Source organism: Coturnix japonica, chromosome 3 (genome assembly GCF_001577835.2).
Source record: "Coturnix japonica isolate 7356 chromosome 3, Coturnix japonica 2.1, whole genome shotgun sequence".
Lineage (NCBI taxonomy): Eukaryota > Metazoa > Chordata > Aves > Galliformes > Phasianidae > Coturnix > Coturnix japonica.
The window spans coordinates 5,262,416-5,283,511 of NC_029518.1; the positions used below are offsets into that span (position 1 = coordinate 5,262,416).

The 21,096-nt window shown below is 34.6% G+C and overlaps 1 protein-coding gene across 6 annotated transcripts in view; it reads left to right on the forward strand.

The window, feature by feature from the left end:
- The window catches only part of USP34 (ubiquitin specific peptidase 34), a 130,595-nt gene that overhangs the window by 34,443 nt on the left and 75,056 nt on the right, over positions 1-21,096 (forward strand). For all 6 annotated transcript variants that reach the window (XM_015856756.2, XM_015856753.2, XM_015856751.2 and 3 more), the window contains exons 7-15: positions 1,690-1,882; positions 6,692-6,753; positions 14,338-14,419; positions 14,513-14,605; positions 17,165-17,290; positions 17,743-17,872; positions 19,101-19,133; positions 19,534-19,664; positions 20,270-20,871. In XM_015856756.2, the coding sequence (XP_015712242.1) occupies positions 1,690-1,882; positions 6,692-6,753; positions 14,338-14,419; positions 14,513-14,605; positions 17,165-17,290; positions 17,743-17,872; positions 19,101-19,133; positions 19,534-19,664; positions 20,270-20,871 (1,452 nt within the window). The remainder of the gene's footprint in view (positions 1-1,689; positions 1,883-6,691; positions 6,754-14,337; positions 14,420-14,512; positions 14,606-17,164; positions 17,291-17,742; positions 17,873-19,100; positions 19,134-19,533; positions 19,665-20,269; positions 20,872-21,096) is intronic.

The window sequence follows — 21,096 nt, forward strand, 5'->3', positions numbered from 1 at the left end:
AAGTACAGTTTGTGGGTTGAGGTAAAAACTAATAAGATAGGAAAGGTAGAGAGAAATAACAGTAATTATATTTATGTATATTTACAAAATGTGATTAGATGTTTTAGAATCTCACCACTTGCTGACCATTACCCAGCCAGTCCCTGAGCAGCAGCTGCCGCCCCAACCAACTCCTGTCAGTTTTATCATTTTTTCGTTTGATGTCATATGACATGAAATATCCCTTTGGCCTGTTCAGGCCAGCTGTCCAGATCTCCCAGTTCTTGGACAGCTCTCTTACTGGCAGGACAGTATGAGGAGATGAAACGTCCTTTGCTCTCTCTGCTGACCTGTTCAGCAACAACTAAAGCATCAGTGTGTAATAGGCAGTGTTTTTCTCCCAGAACCTAGATGTATCATAGTATCATAGTCTCGTGCGTGTTGGAAGGGACCTTAGAGATCATCGAGTCCAACCCCCGGGATTTGAGCCTCTGTGTAGCAGAGCGGCACTTCTACCACTTGCGCCACAGGGGAGATAAGTAGTGTCATGCCAGGCGCTATGAAGAAAAAAAACCAAGTTGCTCCTAGTTGAAACCGGGACATGTACCATTTTTTTCATTCTACATATAATTTCTTTTAAGATCTTTGGTCTTTGAATTTCTTGACTAACGAGTCAAGTATGACAATGATATGATGACAGTGAATATGACTGAAGAACTTTGGGAATTAGGGCTGATTATAGTTCACATGTAAAAAATGTGAGAGTTGCTGAGAGTTGAAATGATTACATTTTGTAGCTTGGGCCAGTTAATTTCTTTTGTCAGAGTGCAACTCCTGTCACCTGTCTGTAGATTTGATGTAGTTTCCTGGCTCTGGTTTGCTGCTGAACTCTTTCAAGTGAGTAACTCACTTTTCGTTGACACTTTGTATAGAAATCATAGCACGGAAGTATGCCATTATCTGACTTGCACTGCTCCGCGTAAGAAGTGCAATACCATAATTAATAAGGACCCTCAGTGGTCCTTCTCCTGTCTTTCTTTAACTTAGCTGTGATTTCTGTTAGGGATCTTTTCTATGTTCGACAATGTTAAGTATCACTAAAGTGTGTTTGTTTTAAGGCCCCTACACAAGAGCTGTGAAAAAGGACCTCAGTCTAACAAAGAAAGGCCTGTGTTTGTTTGTTTTTTGTTGTTGTTTTTTAAATTTGCTAATGTTTATACAACAGCAGTGCAAAAGAATAGTGTACAGATTTAACTATGTGCAGTTTAATATCTCTTTTGCATTTTTGCATTTTCTCTTTTATTTGTCAAGTCTCCCAAGGATGGGTCCAGATTTAAGACTGTCAAATGTATGTATACTACATTTCTGTGCATTTAAATCTAGCTTGGATGAAGTTGAAATACTGAAGGCTTCCAATCTGCGTTTCCAGAGAACTGCATGAGATTTGTGCCATTTTGTATAAATCTGTTTCTTCAGAAAATAAATTTGAAGGGGATTAAAATAAGAAACTTGTTATAACATTTAATCTAATTCCATAGTGTTTTTTTCATTGTTGGCAACTTTTGATAGATTATTGATAATGATATTTTAAGGCTTAGTACTCCTAGGGCTGTTGGAAATACATACTTGCTATAATCAAGATGGTGTTCCAGGTGTGTTCTATTTTGAATCATACTCTTTTTCTTTTCTTCCTTTTGTAATTTATTCTAGGTATTTATGTAAACTGTCAGACCAGGAATTACGACAGAGTGCAGCCCGGAACATGGCAGATTTAATGTGGAGCACAGTTAAAGAGCCACTGGATACTGCTTTGTGCTTTGATAAAGAAAGCCTTGATCTTGCGTTTAAATACTTTATGTCTCCAACTCTAACAATGAGATTGGCTGGGCTGAGTCAAATAACAGTAAGAACTTTTTTAAAAATATAAATAATTTTTAGAAGAAAATGTTTTTTTGTGCTTTACAAATTTCTGACTTGTTTTTTAGGATGTTTTTTTAAATGTTTGAAAACAGCAGAATTCTCATCTATGGAATATTAGGAAATTATATTCATGGTTGTGAATAGTTCACTGAAAGATAAGACGTAGCTATGTTCTGTAGCACATAGAACTGTAACACATCTCCTGAACAATTTACCATGCTAAACAGAGCTGCATTTTAAAGTGTTTTGTGTTGACTGTGTGAAATTAAATGCCTTGGCATGGCTATATTTGTTGCTTACAACAAAACAGTGTTTTGGTTCTCACCTTCACAGTGTTTTACTGGGATTAGCTGTTTCTCTGTGTTGAATCTACCTCGTTTTCGTGTCATTTGGTTTTGCAGTTGTAGAGTTGAAAACGTAAGACAGTTAACTCTAGAAGTTCTAAAGCAAACTATAGTGAAATTTAACTTTTGGAAGAAATAGTGACAACATGTATTTGTTACTGTTTATACGCATAGGCAATTTATGACTTTGCATAAATACTATATGTAGTATGCAGTATTCTCAAACCTTGAGTTTTGATTTTCTCTCCTCATTAGTGTAAAGTGAATTTTTAGTTTCTTTATGGGTAATGCGATAAACAGTGTATATCTTTGTTTAGATTTTTCATTGCCGTGTGCTTTAATATTTATGGAGTTACATATTTCTTAACACACCTTGTAGATACATTTTACAAAATGGCCATTGCTTAGATGTAGAAGGAATTTCTTTCTGCCACACTTTTTAAAAATTTATTTTATTCTGTACTGATTTGGCAAATGTAATTTCTAGTATCACTGGTTTAAAAGTAAATTTCCAGTGTTTTTATAGTTTGAGTTACAGTAGATTTTTATTACTGTAAGCACTTAAGTTTTGAGCGGTTGATTTCATCAGCTACTTTATGGATATCCTTATGCAAAATGAATGCATGAGCTTATTTTTCTTGCATTTTTTAAGGGAAAGTGAAATTGTGTCCCTTTTAATAGTTACATTTTGGCATGTTGCAATCAATGATTGTTACTGTAAAAGTGAGATTTTAAGTAGCAGATATTACCAAAAGCAACATTCTGCAGTATTTTTAGACTGAAACAAATAGGTTTCAGCATGTGAAAAAAAATGGACCTTGTAACATTGTTTGTTAAGAAATCATTGAGTCCTTTTTATATAAATAATGTATAAAACTACTTGGAACTCTGAGGCAAGTCATTATTCTTTTTATTCAAATAATGGGAAATTTTCTTTTTTGGTTCTACTTTTAAAGATCTCATGGAAGAATCTTTGGAAGCATCTTCTGCTTTTTCTTGACTTCTGAGCTTTGTTTCATTTAGGTTAGGGTGCTTAGCCAGGAGCAATTTTAATTGCCAGATCTGTGAAATTTGAGCCAAAATTTACAGAGAGTTTGATTACCTCTAGAAGTTTTCTGTCTTCTCTGCAAACAAGGTTCTGTTTGCAAAAATATCTTACGAGTTTGCTTAGTATTTTCACACAGTCTCGTCTCTTACTGATGGGCGTTCATGACTGCTTTTCTGAAGTTTCTTTTATTTCTACTCATGATTTTGATGACTAGAATTTGTCATACTTTGACAAATTTCATTGAATTACTCTTCCCAGCCAATGCAATTTTAGCCTTCCATCTTGTATTCAAGACTTTAGAATAAAGAAAACTGCAAAATATTTTCCACTCTTCAACTTTTATTTGTCTAAAGCTGAGAATTTGGTCTTGGTCTTTTTTGCTCTAATATGACAAGTCCTAAAATTAAACCTGTTAGTTCCATGGAAGCTCTTGAGACTCACAGAATACATGTTGTGTGGCATACAGGGATTATATTTGCTTACCACCAAAGATAGGCTTACCTCTCTTGAGGAGTAGTGCATACGTAATGTGTCATATCACCTTAAGTTCTTATTTACATAAGAAGTTTGAAGATGGACACATGCAGGTTAATTTTAGCAAAGTGAAAGCTTGAGTGGTAAAATGACAAGTTGGAAACAGAAAACCAAGGTATACAAGAAGATTTTACCTTTTCCTTCTTTAGTTTCATCTCCCTGTCAGTTTGTTCCTAAATCCCCTCTTCTCTCCTATTGTATCACAGATAGGATTCTTTTTTTTCATTTCTTCATATATTTTTTTTCCTCTCAGATCGAATTCTTCTACTTAGTAATTAATGTAAATACGTGGAAATAAATTCAGAACGGATTTGAGCATTGTTTTTTGTTGTTGTTGTTTTGTTTGTTTGTTTGTTTGTTTTTCCAGGTTTTTAGTGAAAATAGAAATGTAGCATCATAGTATTTTCCAAGGGAAAAAAAAATCAGTACAGAACTCGGACAATGCACATTTATTTCTTCCTACATTGGTTTCCGGTGTATAAAGTTTAATTTCCTTTGGTGACTGGATCATGACACACAAGTAGTTAGGGAAATTGCTTTCTGTTCTTAGCTTTCTTTGCTTTCATTCTGTTGTACTCAGTAACCAGTACATCTCTATTAGATTGAGTGTCTGGGCAGAGGTCTCTTCAGTTTCATGGGGTCTTTCATGTATCATAAAAAAATGAAAAATGTTATTTTCTTTGACATTAAATGATAACATAAAGGGAATTTTTTTTTTTAACAGGTGAGTGAGAATAACATGGTGCATAACTTTCCCATATGTAATTTGTATTGTACTTTACGTCAAAAATCTAAGTGTTTAGTTGTTAAAATCATTATGAACCTGCGAATATAAACAAGGTCATCTTTTGACAGAATTTCTTTGGATTTCCTGTATGGGAAATTCGAATCAACACATGACTGTAGATTTAAAATTGGTAATATTCAATATTCTTCCACTTTCTGATAACTTTGAAAGCATGTTCAGGTGTAATATTAGTATTCAGAAACTCCAGTGACCTTTCACTTTATTTGAGTCAGTTCTAATCAGTCTTAGCAACTCGTTTAAGTTCTGTTCCTTAATTTTCTGTTTCACAGAAAATGGAAAAAAATAAAGCGTATTCTGCTCTTCATTTGAAAACAACTATTAATAACTTATATGTAAATCATTGAGTCATTGCATAATCTAACTTTTGTGTCTCACTGATTTTTACTCTTATTCAATTTTGTTTCTTAAAAAACACTTTTTCCCCCTGTTTTTTGGGATTGGGCATTAATATTTGTGTACAGTTTGAAGGACATTAACTGTCCACAGAATTATGGAGCACATGAACTTGAGCTGTTTCAAGAAAGAAAAGAATAGCCCTTTTGGTGAACTTAAGCGATGAATTTGATTTGAATTTCAAACATTCCATTGCAACGCCTTGGGTTTTTTGTTTTTTTTTTTAATTTTTTTTTTAAATTTTAAATGTTTGAAATATAATGTTCATGTAAATAGTTGGACACAGGGCCACCTGTCTCTGGTTGAAGCTGAGGGAAAGAGGAAGTTGGTGGGAATGTTTTGGTTTTTTTTTTTACTTGAAATTGGTATTTTTTATTAAAAGTCCTTATCTTACAGACATAGAAGAAGACCACCCAATAACGTCAAGTTGTACAATAGATAATTACAGCTGTTTAATCATTTTCTTTGAGAGCACATCTCCAGCGGAATTTCTTATGGAGAACCTTACTAAATACTAGAAAAATTCCAAATGTTTAAAGGTGCATAACAATTAGTTTAGTCTGTATAATTGACAGCCCTGGAATTTATAGTCTGTAGCTTCAGGAAAACATGCTTGTGAAATCTCTTGTGTAGTTTTTATTTTAAAATTCCAGTTCTGCTAGTTTACTTTGTCTTCCTTTTCCATCATAACATTCAAGTATTGAAATGGTTCACTTTTCTCATGCAGCATTGAACTAAGTTTTAGATGATGGTAGTAGGCTCATGCTTCTAAAGACTACTTTGTCTTTTTATAAATGATAATGCAATCCCTGAAAGTTTTTCTGGACCGAATTATTTCAATCTCTTTTAGTTATTAACAGGAGGAGAAGGTTGAAGTAACTTGGTGGTGAGATGAGGCAATTCTAATAATAGGTTTAAGCTATTTCGTAATAAATAAATCTGCTTTCCCATAAATAAAGTGTTACAATTTAACAAACTAACTAGAACCCACTGTCAGCTATAGCTTTTCAGAATTCCCAGCTTTCAAAGATATTAACAATGAATTTTGGCTACCTGAACAAAATTTAAGGATCAGGAAAGGTTTTGGTTCACGGATATATTTACTGGGGTGTTTTATAAACATGAGAGGCATAATCCTTTAACTTTTTTTTTTTCTTCTTTGGGACATCTTGTTTAAAAAAAAAAAAAAAAACCTCCCTTATTTTTATGAATATTGAAATTTTAACTCTTTGGCTTTGTGGACTTTTTTTTTCTTTTTTTTTTTTCACCTTATTAACAATATTGAAATCTTTTCTGTTGTAGTAGTGCAGAAACTCATCCTAAAGCCTGTGTTAAGAGCGTGTGTTTCATTCCTCATGAAGAGCTATATGCAAAATTACTACTAGATGCCTTGATTTGATTTCTTTTGAGGGCAGTTGAGTAGTACCGTTTAACTGGTTTACTAAAAGAATTGCTGATTTAAAAGAAAAAATAAATAAGACCAGTCCCAGTTGTCTGCGAGAATGTGTGTTATTTCAATTTTTGTCAAAGGAGTTTATTTAAAAGCACTGAAAAGACTATAAAAATATGTTTTCTGTCACTATTATTATTTATAGACATAACAGAACTACTTTACGACATATTTAGATAACATTTTGGTTTTTTTCTTCCTTTTTCTAACTATAGAATCAACTTCATACCTTCAATGATGTCTGTAATAATGAGTCATTAGTTTCAGACACAGAAACGTAAGTAGGAACATTATATACTTTAAGTGCACTTTTGCAGTTCTTCTATATTGTTATAGATTTAAAACATTGGGAAGTAGTAATAATCTGATCTGTTTATGAGAAATATTCTAATCGGGGTTGTAATAAATGTTTTTAAGTGGCAAGTTCGAAATTATCATTAAATGTTTGTTGATTTTTTTTATTTTTATTTTTTTACTGTTTGTTTTTGGAGGAGATAAGGTAACCTTTAGGAAAATGTAGATTATTAAATAATGCCCGTAACAGATATAAAGTGTAAATATGAACTAGCTGACTCACGTCCAAGTAATATTTCTGCTCTCATCTCATTGCTTCCTTAATACTGTAGTTAACGAAGACTTGTTTTGCCATCACTTGGCACCCTTCCTTGTTACTAGTTTTCTAGAGAGTTTGTGAGACAGTGCTTTTAGAACTGGCTTTTGTTGTTCTGTTTGTTTTGTTGTTTGTTTGTTTTTTTCAAAATCCTTTTCAGGTGAGCTTAACAATTTTAAACATGACTTGCATAACTCTTTGTGAAGTTCAATGCATGGGATTGTATTCTGTTAAGGAAATGTATTAAATTTGGACAGCTTTAAAATCAGTGTAAGAACTGTTCACGATTTAGACAAAATTATGTATTTAGGTAGCTGAAATAAGCATTCTTTTGAATTCCTAGACAAATTCTGTAGAACTTAGGGTTTTACTTGCAATATGTACTTTCCTGTTATCTTAGGGGTTGTATCCATGTGTTTATCCTGTTTCACCAGATACACACACTTTCCTTGTTAGTGATGAGTGTGATGGCAGCAGCTGGCTTTCCTTTTTTATATAGTTAGTTGTTTATCTTTAACACTTACTTATTCAGCTGTAGCTGTAGTCAGGATTGCAGTGCTGTAGATTTCATGTGAATAGCAACTTGAATGTCTTCAGTGGAATTTGTGTTAATAAGTTGATACTCTAAAAAGAGTCAGAATCTACGGTATTTTTGCTTCCAGAAAAATGTGAAAATACCTTGAGAATAGAAACCAAATAGCTGCTTGCAATCTTTTTATTTGAGTCATTCATCATTAAATGAATAGGTGAACATGAGTAACATGAGTCCATTTATTAAAACACGATATCCACTAATCACTTATTTAAAATGGAATTTTGATACATAGTATCAAGTGGAAAAAAATTAAACAGAAGAATTACCTTCAAGTGTAATGTAAATGTCTCACCATAATCTGATGAAACCTGAATGCTATTTCATTAAGCAAATGTACATTTCTCAGTATTTGCTCTGTTCTAATAAATGTGTGTTATTTGTGACCTAGGAGGTGTGGGTTTTTTTCCAAGGCGTTTCGTTCTATATCACTAGAAGTAAAAACTTCAGGAGTATAACTAGCTTTTAGGTTACACGGTAGAAAGATTTTGAGATTTAATTGAAGTGACTTGGTTGACTGGGGTGTTTTCAATTTTGTACTGCCAGTTTATGGTACATTGTTATTCTGGGACAGGCAAACGTGTTTTACCCATTCTTTTTCCTCCTTGCTTCATGCTATAAATCTGAAACTTGGTTAGTTTATCTTCTGAAATACATTATGAGTGAATTGCTTAACAAGCAGTAACAAATTGAGGAACACTAAAAAGGGAAAAAGAGGGTGTTATATTTCCCTCAAGAAGAGCAGATATAGGATGGAGATAGATCAGTTATCTTAAAGTTGAAAGAAATGGTCAAGTTCTCTTTTGGGTTGTTACTTTCTTGGCAAGGGCATCTGTCAGACTCATTTGAAGGAATGCATCGTTGACAGAATACCTTCTTTTCCATGTTGGTAGTATGTGATTTTTTTTTTCCTAATCTGAATTTCAGTCTCTCTGATATTTTACCTTAAAAACTGGGTACAAATCAATACCAAGTGTTGCTGCATGTCTTCACGTGTCTTTTGGAATCTCTTATCCTATTATTTTGCAGGCCAAATCATCATAAAAGTTTGACACAGAAGGATGGGAAAAATGTCTTTCTTCTGCAGTTCATTCAGTACAAAGCTTCTCTCTCACTTGACTTTCTTCATGAGAAATTTTTAGATCAGAAAGCGCTTACAGAGTTGGCAGTGATTGAATGAGCAGCAAAAGGAAAGCTTTTCAGTCCTATTTTTTTATTCCTTGGTCAGAGGAGAAGTCTTATTTATTTTGTACCTTTGTAGCCTCTGCAGATTTATCAAAGAAAGATGTTTTCCATTATATATGGTCATCCCCCTTATGTGTTTTGACTTTTCCAGATGCATTTGGAACTGTCAACCTTTGGAATTTCTGCTTCTGTATCTTGATAAGGTGGGTTTGCGGGAGGTCTCTTTTTTTTCCCCCCCCCTTTTTTTTTTTTTTTTTTTTTTTTTTAAGAGCTACAAGGTAGTTCAAGCTCTTCCTCTTATGTGGAAGTATCAGATTTTTATATTTTTTTATTTTTTGGCAAATGTTTTACGTCAGTAGCTTCCCTCCTTTCTCTGCATGGATTGCAGATTTTTCTGTAAGACAAGCTGAAGCATTTTCTGCCTAGGGAAAACATTGCATTTCACAACTTTCACTGGAAAGCAGCAGAAAACTACTGGAAATCTGTTCTCTAGGTATAGATATTTGTATGTCTTTTTACATTTAGTTAACTGTCTTTGGCAGGGCTGAGGGTCTGTGCTTATTGATACTGTCCAGCTGTGTGCAGTGTCTTGCTGACTCTTCAACTTCATCCATCAGAACGATACCTTTAATTTAGCTGTTCCTAGCTTTTTAAGATGCCAAAAATTTGATCCTATCTAGGAACTAGAGCATGAAATTTACCAGAGATAAAAATAATGGGATTGAACAGAATAATCTTCATATTTTTGAATACTGATTTTTGAATACTGTCATTTTCTTCATGGAGGGAATGATTTCTTTGTTCTGTATGCACTGTAAAAGGAGAAAGTATCCTTCTTTTCCTTAATGAGGAACCATTGGTTTGTGAAAATAGCAGTATAGATGTTTTGGTTTTCACTTGGCAGGCCAAGAAAATTTGAGTTTGTAATTCAGGTTGATGCTGAGATGACCTCCCTCATTTTAGAACCTGACTGCCCTCACTAAAAATTCAATAATCACCTGTCAACCGTAAGGAATCTAAATTGTATCTTTTTTCTCTTCCCTCTTAAGCAGATACTAAACTACAAGTTTTGTGTTGGTTTTTCCCTTCACTGCTATTTTGTTAGTTTGTGTTGAGTTGCTTTCTTGCATTTGCAATTGGCTCACCAGCTGAGTTTATAGCAACTTGATTTTAAAAGCCAACTTCCCCCTCTCTATTTCCACATTCACATGGATCTTCTCAGGCTTTCTCCAAAACAGAGTAGTACAGTATTCACTCAGCTCTCTAAAATTTCTTTCTAGTGGCATAACATGTAGTTCAACTGTGTCCAACATGCTTTTTGATGCTTTCGAAAGGGCTGACAATAGCAGGACACGGGGAAATGGCTTTAAGGTGAAAGAGGGGAAGATTTAGGTGGATTGTCAGGGGGAAAGTTTTCTCACTAGGAGAAAGGGTTACACCCTGGAACAGGCTGCCAGGGAGGTTGTGGAGCCCCGTCCTTGGAGGTGTTCAAGACCAGGTGACGGGGCCCTGGGCAACCTGATCTAGTAAAGGTGTATGTTTGGTGGCCCTGCCAGGCAGGGGGGTTGGAACTACATGATCCTTGAGGTCCCTTCCAATCCGGGTCATTCTGTGATTCTGTGATGCTTGCAAAGGTCAAATAGGAAAGTGTGTGCTGATAAACAGAAACATGGTTGAATGTTTATTAGGAATGTGCCTTCTATATGCTGTTTGCATATCTGATTCTAAATGATTAAGATCAGTGCTTCCTGTTTGTGATTATTTTTTGTAGGATCTATTTCAGTGATTTAGTCAAGAAATATTAGTGTTCATCCTTTACAAGCTACTTGTTGTTGCTGTTTTTTTGAGTTTTTACATTACGTTTTTCAGTAACATTGCTGCATTTTATCCAGTACTGAGCTGGTGTGTTTCTGTAGCTGTGTGGTGGATTGTGACAGGAATAGACTGTTTCGGTAAAGAATATTTTGTTTTCGGGGGTTACTTTGCTGTGGGATTGGTTCCTGAATCTGGATGATCCTGTGGTTATCAAATATCGTACCTCGGACTTAGCTTAAAATGTTTCTAGGATTTTAACACAGTCTTCCTTCAGAGAGGCATTCTTTAAGAGCTATTCTTTAAGAAACGTGTACAATGTGGTTTCCTTCTGGATTTATTTACAATAATGAATGGAATTCAGGTATTAATACTCAACTTTTGTAAATGCAATTCAGAAACAGACACTTGCTCTCTTCTCCAGTATTGTGAAATATCTAGACAAATCAATGTTTTAAGTGCTTGAGTTTAATTTCTTGGAACTAAAACATCTGTTTTAAAAAGACATTAACTGATTGTGAATTCTATTAAAAGTCTAGGGAGAAATTAATAGAGCCTAGAGGTTGTCTAGCCTAGTATTTTGTGTAGATTTCCAGCAGGAGAAATATTTAGAGACAATCTAGCATGTCTGCTTCCTTCACTTCGTTTTCTCCTTTTGCCTTTTCCTTTTGCTGTCTCAGTTACTAAATCCACTACAGAGAGCTGACGTGTTATTTCAAAGATGAATGTTCTCACTGCTTAAGAGTCAAGGGCTTAAATGTATTGTTTGTAAAACATTTTTTTGTACAGCTGCTTTCATTTTAGCAGGAAGAGCATACCTATACCTTGATCATAATTTGTTTTTTTACTGAAAATTGAGTTCCTGCTAGGTTATCTGACGTGTAGTGATATTATATAGTAGTAGTCATAATAATTTGCAAATCACTCTGTGAAAAAGTAGTTCTTTCTTTTGAAGAATACAGACTATATTAGAGGAATTTTAATATAGCTGTATATCAAAATGAAACCACATTGAAACATACTGAAAGATACTGAAGACTTTCAAGATTTCTTGTAAAAAGTTGTTCTAGGTTGCTCTGCTTTTTTGTTCACTAGACAAAAAAATGTTATCTTTGAGAATACATGTATTAAAAAACAGCATTCAGTCAGAAGAAAGTAATCCATTATTTCTCAGAAGAAAACTGTTGAAGACTAGACATAAAGAGTTGTCATACTTCTTTAATAAGATGGCGTAGAAGCCAACTCAAGAAAGAGTACTCTTTCTTTCCTTTGGGGTAGCCAGAATATAATCTATAACTCTGAATACAGTGTCTAATGGATATTGTGTCACATGAGCAATGTGTCTTGTGTCCTTCTGAATTAGCAATGCCAGTGAATCCGTCAGTGCTTACCTGGGGTTTTTTGTCAAAGATACAGATATAACAATCCAGATCCGAGAAGAAACTAAGTGGTGCTGGAAGGAAATTACTTCAGTTGACTTGTAATTCTGGTGTTAACTCTGAAATGTTTTTCAGAGATGCTTCTTTTTCTTCATGTTTTATAGTCGGTAATATCTCAATTCCTACATGTGCTGGTTGTATGTTCAGTCATGTGACCAGGTCTGTCTACCTTTTATATGAGCAGAATGGAAACTGATGCTTTTTGGCTGTGTGTTGGTCATGTAGCAAAATCCTTCCAACCACAGTGAGGCAAAAGCAGTTCAAAGCAGTAAGAGTTAAGTTGGAAGCAAACAGGCTGTAAAGGAGGGGGTGTTTTTGCAAGTGACACTCAGTGTTCAAGAATGGGAAACTGTAATGTAAGACAAATGGTAATTTTTGAATTCCATCACAGCTTCTTATGACTGCATATACACTACAGGTTTACTACTTCCCAGAAGGAAACGTAGTCCTTATGTTGGTTGGCTCTTCATCAGTAACAAAGCCGTGTATTTTGCTACCACGCTGTTTGCATATGAAACAAGAGTATAAAGACCATTTTTCTCACATAAGAAATAAAACTCATTGCTCACGTCTCACAAGAAAAGCGATCTGTGAGCACTCTGTTTTCTGTTTTTCTAGTCTTGCAGCTGATGCCAAGACTAGTAGTCTAACAACATGAAAAGTCACAGGGTTACAAGCTGTTCGGACAGTGCCACAGTAGTGACTTCTGCTTGTGAACATGGAGACAGATGGATGAGAGCATTGTTCAGAGTCATTTTGGTCTTCAGAGATACTGGTGGATATATTCAATTGAAAAACAGCTTCAGCTGTAAAATCTGCAAGATCCTACATGAAAATCTTTAAGACTCACATGAGAAAGTTTCTTCATATTATATTAGAAACCAAATTCTGAATGAATATGTAAAATGCATACTCTGAAGTTTGGTTTGGGGTTGGTATCTTGGAAGTGTTATGAGCAGGGGTTAATTCTATTTATTTATTTGCTAAGTAAGGCTGTTGGAAGTTAAATAAAAGCAAAACATACCCAGTGTACCTTCTTCGTGCTCTTTTTTGATCAGATACTCATACTGACTTTCTCTTGTTTTATTATCAAGTCATACATGATAGTGTTATTAAATTGTCAAATCTTGCAAACTAGTTACTAGTTACTTCGTAACTGTTTTGGAACATTACTTTTTTCAAAGTATATTGCAGTGAACATTAGAATAGAATGAGGCAGCATAGGAATTCATCTGCAGCAGTCAGGCAGTTCAGAACAACTGTGGAATTGGCAGTATTCCCCAGAAAGGTGTGTAACTGAAGAAACTGACGATCTTTGTAATTCATGATAGCAGTGGCTGTATTTGCAGCACAGGTAGTAGTGGTAAAAAGTAATTATTCCTGTAGTCCTCTAAGACATCCCTTCTCTCCACTTCTATCTTGTTTGTGTGACAGAGCACTTTTATTTCAGCATCATTTAAACTAGAGGCTGTGCTTTAAATACTGAAATGTGTATTAATTGCTTTCTGGTGCCAAAATCTGGAATTACAAACGCTTGCAGGGAAGGAATAAAAAGGAGCTTATACACTAGCATCCAGTCTGGGCAGTTAGTTTTTGAATTTGTATTTATAAAACTTTTATTTTGGAAAATTCAGATTCCTTGTCTTGTTCTGTTTGAATATTTCATTATGGATTGTCGGTGATTGTCCATTGCTGTGGATGAAACAAAATGTGTGCTATCTGTATCTGTGGGTATGACCATGTCATACATAGGTTTTTGAAACTACGTGAATTGCTGTTTACTCTGGAAAATCTAAAAAATGTTTAGGTGGTTTTCTTGTAAAAATCATTTACATCACTCCTACCTTGAGCTACGATTGCAAAGTCAGTAGTTGTTTTGGGATTTTATTGTAAACTCAGCAATTATTTTTTATCATAAACATCCTGTGAAGTGTCTGAAAGTAGTCTTCAGGTGGTCTTTGAACCCTAAGCAATAAAAAACTGGTATAATTGTTCACAAGTTTGCTGACAGTCTATAAGGATAAATGGGAAATGTTGATGTTTGACTGAAACAAAAAATACAGAGAGCAGTGAATCAAAACCATTTTTTTTTATGCTTACCACAGTTACATATGTTAATTTAAAATGAAGTGGTATGCCAGGGAAGAGTACTGGATATTTATTACAGAAAGTTAATTTTACACGTATTTCCTCCCCTCCTTCCCTTCCCTCCCCCATCTCTAGGTCAATTGCAAAAGAGCTTGCGGACTGGCTTATCAGCAACAATGTAGTTGAACACATTTTTGGACCAAACATACACATTGAGGTTTGTATAAAATTATGTCTGATATTTTTGGTGTAAATATCAAGGAGTAGCTTGTTCGAGTAAATCTTTCCTCAATATGTTTTCACTTTGCAGATCATCAAACAGTGCCAAGTGATTCTGAATTTTCTTGCAGCCGAAGGGAGACTTAGTACTCAACATATAGACTGTATTTGGGCTGCAGCACAGGTATATGTGATTTTATTTAATAATTGCAGAAGTAGTACAAAAATTGGAAAATGACAAGTTAATTTTATTTCACATTCATAATATTGAGTTCCTTGAATTTTTCTTTGTTTATTCTAATGTTTAGCTTACAACATTTTGAGTTAGGAAACTACCACGGTTTTTTCCATTAGTTGCTAAGATTTTACTGAACTGTTTCTATTTACATAGAAGTCATAGTGTTTTCACCAAGAGTAGGGACAAAGATTGCCATGTACTACTTCTGCTGCTGTGGTAGGTTGCCTTGCTCCTTCTTCGTGTAACTTCCATTTCACTAGTTGGTAAGAATCAGGTGATGAGAAAGTGCAGCAGTGAGGTTCACAGGTGTACGTCAGTGCTGGTGCTAAAGTCTATGGAATGCAGTAAGATTTTACTTTTTGCTTGCTGGCCTGGAAACTCTGATAGGCTTTTTTTTTCCTTCAGAAAAATTTGTTATTAATTTTTTAAATTATGGAGGCTTCTTTTTCCTTAGGAAAATTGAATACAGTTATCAGACAGGAAAAAAATACACACAAAATAAAGGACAGAACAGATATTTGGAACTAACATTTACACAAGTTACAGTTGAAAGTTTTTTTTTCTTTTTCCTGTGTTCAACAGTATTAGTGTCTGTTTAATTTCATTCAAATACTGCTGTAAATATTGTGGAAACTTTGTAGTCCATTGTCGTTAGGAAATTCAGCTAAAATATTATTACTCTTACTATAATGTTATTCACTCTAGCAGGTTTTAACAATTTTCAGTATTAGGTTAATAATTATTTCATTTTTATGATGATGGCTCCCAATGTCAGAGATGGATATTGATGATATGGCAGTAGAGTCTTATCCTTCTTGACAGTATTCCATTACATTTTGTTGTCATGTGACAGATGGCAGTAGAGGGGTAATCTGACAAAATCACATCTGGCATGGAAGTGTGTATGAAGCGAAGGTGTGTCACTGAATTCCTCCATGCATAGAAAGTGGCACCCATTGACATCCATTGACACTTACTGAAGGTTCAATAGAGACCAAACAGTGCATGCAAACACCATGAGGCACAGGGTGGTGAGTTTCTGCAGTGGCAGCAACTGAAACTGAAAGACAATCCATGTTCTAGATAGCAGTACAAGTGTGACACACAGGCTTTCATTTGTTTGTGGTGAAAATGGACAGCTAATAGTGGAAGAATAGTGTTTTGCCGCTGAGAATTTGCTCTTTCAAATAGTGTCATTATTCTCTATGTAGCTGTTGTTGTTTTTGTGGAAATAAATAGGAGACATTACTTTCAGAGCACTTATGCATACTTAAATCTGCTTTGCTGTTCTCATACATACAGCAGTTCGTGCTAGTGTTGGCACTCTAGATTTTTGTCTTACATTATTCTAAAAATATAATTATCTATATGATATTTACTTTAAAGTTTGCACACCCATTTTAATGCATGGATATTTTCAAAATGTGTTTTGTATCAGAATTACATTATGCCTGAATTACTTTATTTAAAAGTTTTAAACCTCTTAACAAAAGAGTCATAGAATTTCTAGAGTTGGAAGGGACCTTTGAAGGACATATAGTCCAAGACCTTGAACTATTTTGTTTTTCATTCTTTCAAATATATATTTATATATATATTTATATATGCATATGTGTGTGTATATATATATATATATGTATATGTATGCATGTATATTCTTTTCCAAAAAAGAAAACAAACAAACAAAACCCCTTCTGAATTAAAACAGCTTATCTAAGAACTTCTCTGGTATTCAATTGCAACTGTGTATAGATCCCACATGATTTCATTCTAGTTTCAATAAATATAGGATAGGGCCTCAGTACTCCATGAACTCCTTACATAGATATTTTATATTTACAGGAAGGAGAAGTAAAATGAATAAATAAAGAAATAAACCACCCTTTTGTGGTATTTATGTGTTAACCAACATTAGCAATATGTGTGTTTTTTCTAAGAGCATCTTCTGATATTATTTTATTTTTTGAGTTACCAACATCCTTATGAACACAGTGAAACTCTGACTTTGATCAGCATTTAACCTAGGAAATATTTATGCAGCATTTAACCTAGGAAATATTTATGCATACCATCACATTTATACTTAAATAGCATAGTTAGGTGTCTTATTTTTTAATATCTGTTACCACAAAGACGTAGAAACGTCCTAAGCACGACAGTTCTTTCTGACTCACATTAATCTGTTTATTTGTACTACACGCTTGCTTGTCAGTTAATCCTTGTAAATACTATTCTTCTCAAGATTTAACATATTCACTCATATTTCAGATGTTTCCTTTAAATTAAACTACAAATGTAATTCTTTTGCCCAAAGCTCCTACCAGACCTAAAACTGAAGAAAATACGGGTTGGTTTACATCTGATATCAATAAACTTTGCATGCTTTTGGAGCTATTGGACAAATGTTTATTAAGAATTTGTGCAAAGAAGATGTTTAATCCTTTCAATTTTATCCATATTTTTTTTTCAGTGAAACTTGTTATATTTTCTGTTTGTACATTGTAGCTAAAGCATTGCAGTCGTTACATACACGATTTGTTTCCTTCTTTGATCAAAAACTTGGACCCTGTCCCACTTAGGCATCTTCTTAACCTAGTCTCCACTCTTCATCCAAGTGCTCACACTGAACAGGTAAAGATGTACAAAATTACTCTAACAGGAAATTATGTTAGTATTTTAATTAGGAATTATATGTTTATCATTCAAAAAGAAAGCATGAAAGTAATATTCACTAATGAATAAAAGAGCAATGTACATGTGTAAAACGATCATGTTTCTTCAAGTAAAGATGTTTCTTCAAGTAAATGTTTCTTGCTTCACAATTACAGTTTTTTTTCAGAGGCTTTTAAAATCTGCATAATCACAAATAGTGTTATTTATTATAAAAGTATTAAATATGTTAAGTATATATAATAGTCTATACAAGAAGTTAAAAAGCGTTCTATACTATATTTCTCTCTTTTTCCATTTGTTTATTTTGTTGCATTTATTTTTAGTGTTGGCATACTGAAAGGTTAACAATATACCTTTGCATACAAAACCTCCTGCTTCTTAATGGCACTGTTACCTGATTTTCTTTGTAGACGTTGTATTTGGCATCAATGCTTATAAAAGCCCTGTGGAACAATGCACTAGCAGCTAAAGCTCAGCTGTCAAAACAAAGCTCTTTTGCATCTTTACTCAGTACTAATCTACCTATAGGAAACAAAAAAGGTATGTATTTATCCCATTCAATATGGTGATTAAAGTTTTATGTCTCCTGCTTTTTCACTTGAACTATTAAAAAAAAAGGAGGGGGGGAGGGGGGGGGAAGAAAAGGTCCTGCTTGCACATTTTTTCAAGCAGAAGGTAAAGCAGAATAAAGATGAAGGTGTGTTGTCTAGCAGACACCTAAGTACCATGGAGCTGTTGCTTACTCCTCCAGCCTGGGACAGGGGAGGAGAGGGAGGGAAGAAGTAGAATTAGTAGAATTCATTAGTTGAATAAAAACTATTTCCTAATGCGAAAGGAAGAGAGAAATAATAGTATTTATCTATTTATTTATTTATTTATTTGTATTTACAAAGCAAGCAATCCATAACATAATTAATTGCTCACCACTGGCTGGCTGATGCTGAGCCAGTTTCTGAGCAGAGGCTGCCTTCTCCAGTCAGTTTCTCTCAGTTTTATTGTATTTTCCAAATGCTGTCAGTATTGTGTGCAGTATCCCTTTCACTCTTTAGATCAACTGATGTGGTTTGGTCCTCTCCCAGCAGCTTGGCCCTCCATAGCACCCTCTCTGGCAAGATAACTCGAGAAGCTGAAATGTCCTTTGCTCTCTCTGTACTGTACTGCTCAGCAACAACTAAAGCACTTGTGTATTATCAACAGTATTTATCTCCCAAAGCTAAAAGATAGCATCACACCAGGCACTGTGAACAAAATCCACTCCATATATATCTAACTTAGATTGTATTTTTCTTCTATTTTAATTTAAAGAATAGTCTAACTTACCAGTTAGCTACATGTTCTGGTGAACAGCTGTAATTTTATAACTACACCAAATATTACAATTGTTTATATGATTTTTACCTTGTTGCTGATATTACTAGCTATTTCTGTGGGTTTTTTTCTCTATTTAAATGTGTGTGTTTCCCTGTAGTCTTTACTAAAGGTGCTTCCAAAGCTTTAAACTGTAGTTCAGCTAGCTTTTACTGCTCATTTTTATGAATGATGGGCAGCCATAGACTGGCAAAAAGAATCTGAGTTACTGATTTTCCATTCTGCTTTTTTTTTTTTTTTTTTTTTCCAGAATTTCTCGGTTACAATCAGCCTTCACCTTTAAACTGTAGTTCAGCTAGCTTTTACTGCTCATTTTTATGAATGATGGGCAGCCATAGACTGGCAAAAAGAATCTGAGTTACTGATTTTCCATTCTGCTTTTTTTTTTTTTTTTTTCCAGAAGAGGATCTCAGAAGAGCAGCCCCTTCACCTTGTAAGTATAGATTTAGCAGAAGACCATGATTTTATACATTTTATGCTATGTTTTTATAGAGCTATAGAATTTGAGTAGAAGAAAAGCTAGTACACATTTGAAAATATACTTTTTTGAAAATTAAATGAAAATTATATTTAGTGTAGAATCTAGCCAAGTGATGTATCTGTTTTTCATACTGTCACAAAGTGATAACAGAATATAAATTTTTTCGTGAAGTGCATAGTTTTCTAAAAAGAATTCTTAGTGTTGAGGCATTCAGGATATTTGAGTTGTCTTCCTTGTTCAAATGTTTGTGGTTAGAATGTTTTTCATTTCAACATATGAAGCAGATTTATGAATATATGCATTCCAATTAACACATAGTACAAATTAACTAGGAAACATGATTTTGAACTAGGGTCACCAGCAGCTAGCCCTCAGAGTAGTGACAACAGCGACACCCATCAGAGTGGAGGCAGTGATATTGAAATGGAGGAGCAGCTTATTAACAGAACAAAACATGTACAGCAGCGACTTTCAGATACAGAGGTAAGAGTGTTAAAGTTTAGTCTGCGAATTTTGTTGCTGAATTGCCTATTACTAGCTTTGGAAATACCTTTTTTCTGTATTTTTTTCAGAAGTTGAACAGTTTTTCCTTGAGTGAAAAAATGCTCTGATATGTGTTTTGTATGCAGAAGTGAGGAATCTTTAGTTGTAATCCATATCTTCTTGGTCAGATGCTGGAATGGAGGTGGTGACCTGGGAGGTGGTGGGGTCACTGTCCCTGGGGCTGTTCCAGAAATGTTTAGATGTTGTATTGAGGAATGTTGTTTAGTGGGAAATATAAGTGGTAGGTGAAGAGTTGAACTGGATGATCTTGAAGGTCTTTTCCAATTTTGGTGATTCTTTGATTCTGTGCATTGACCACAGCCTTCCATTATACAAAAATTAAGTTCTTAAATTTGAGTTTTGCACAGAGGATTTTGTCATTGGCAATGGAACTGCGAAAAAAAAAATCCCTGAAAAAATGTAAGAAGACTTTGGGTCTGACACGTGTCCTTGTAAAGGAAGAATAATATTTGGATGATGGTTGTTGATTTTGTATTTTCAATGGTGTTTTGTTTTCCCATCAATCTGGAAAAAAAAAATATCAGGAATCCATGCAAGGAAGCTCTGATGAGACAGCAAACAGCGGTGAGGATGGCAGTAGTGGTCCTGGTAGTAGCAGTGGCCACAGTGATGGATCCAGTAATGAGGCCAACTCCAGTCACGCAAGCCAGTCTGCTGAAAGTCCTGGCAGCGAAGTGCAGTCTGAAGACATTGCAGATATTGAAGCTCTCAAAGAGGAGGAGGATGAAGAGGAGGAAGAAAGGAATCACAATCCCCAGAAAAACAGTAGGAGCAGGAAACTGGAATCACAAACAGACATTTGTCTGGGAGATTCACAAGGGGCACCGGAGAGGAGCAGTGCAAATAACGTGACAGGAAAGGACCGTGTTTTTAATACTGATTCTGTAACGCCCGTTGATAATCGAATCAGAATACTGGATGCCTGTTCCCATGCTGAGGATGCAGACCATGACATGACAGGGGAAATGAGCACTGCTCGCATTTCTCAAGGGTCTCAAGATTCTTGTATAACACATACAGGAGACTTCCTTGGTGAAACTATTGGAAATGAATTATTTAACTGTCGACAGTTCATTGGTCCACAACATCACCACCATCATCATCATCACCATCATCATCATGATGGGTAGGTAGCTTGATATTTATCCAGATTTTTCCTATAAAAGAAATAGAAATGTTAGCAAGTTATTCAAATTGGAAATTTGAGTCGTTGTTTAACTATACTCCAGGATAATTTTGCCTGACAGGGATGGTAGTTTTCACAGATAGTTATATAGTAATCTCTTTTGTTAATGTGACTAGTTTTTGATCGAGTTTTCGTATTAAGTAGAGTAGTATTGAGTGTAATGTT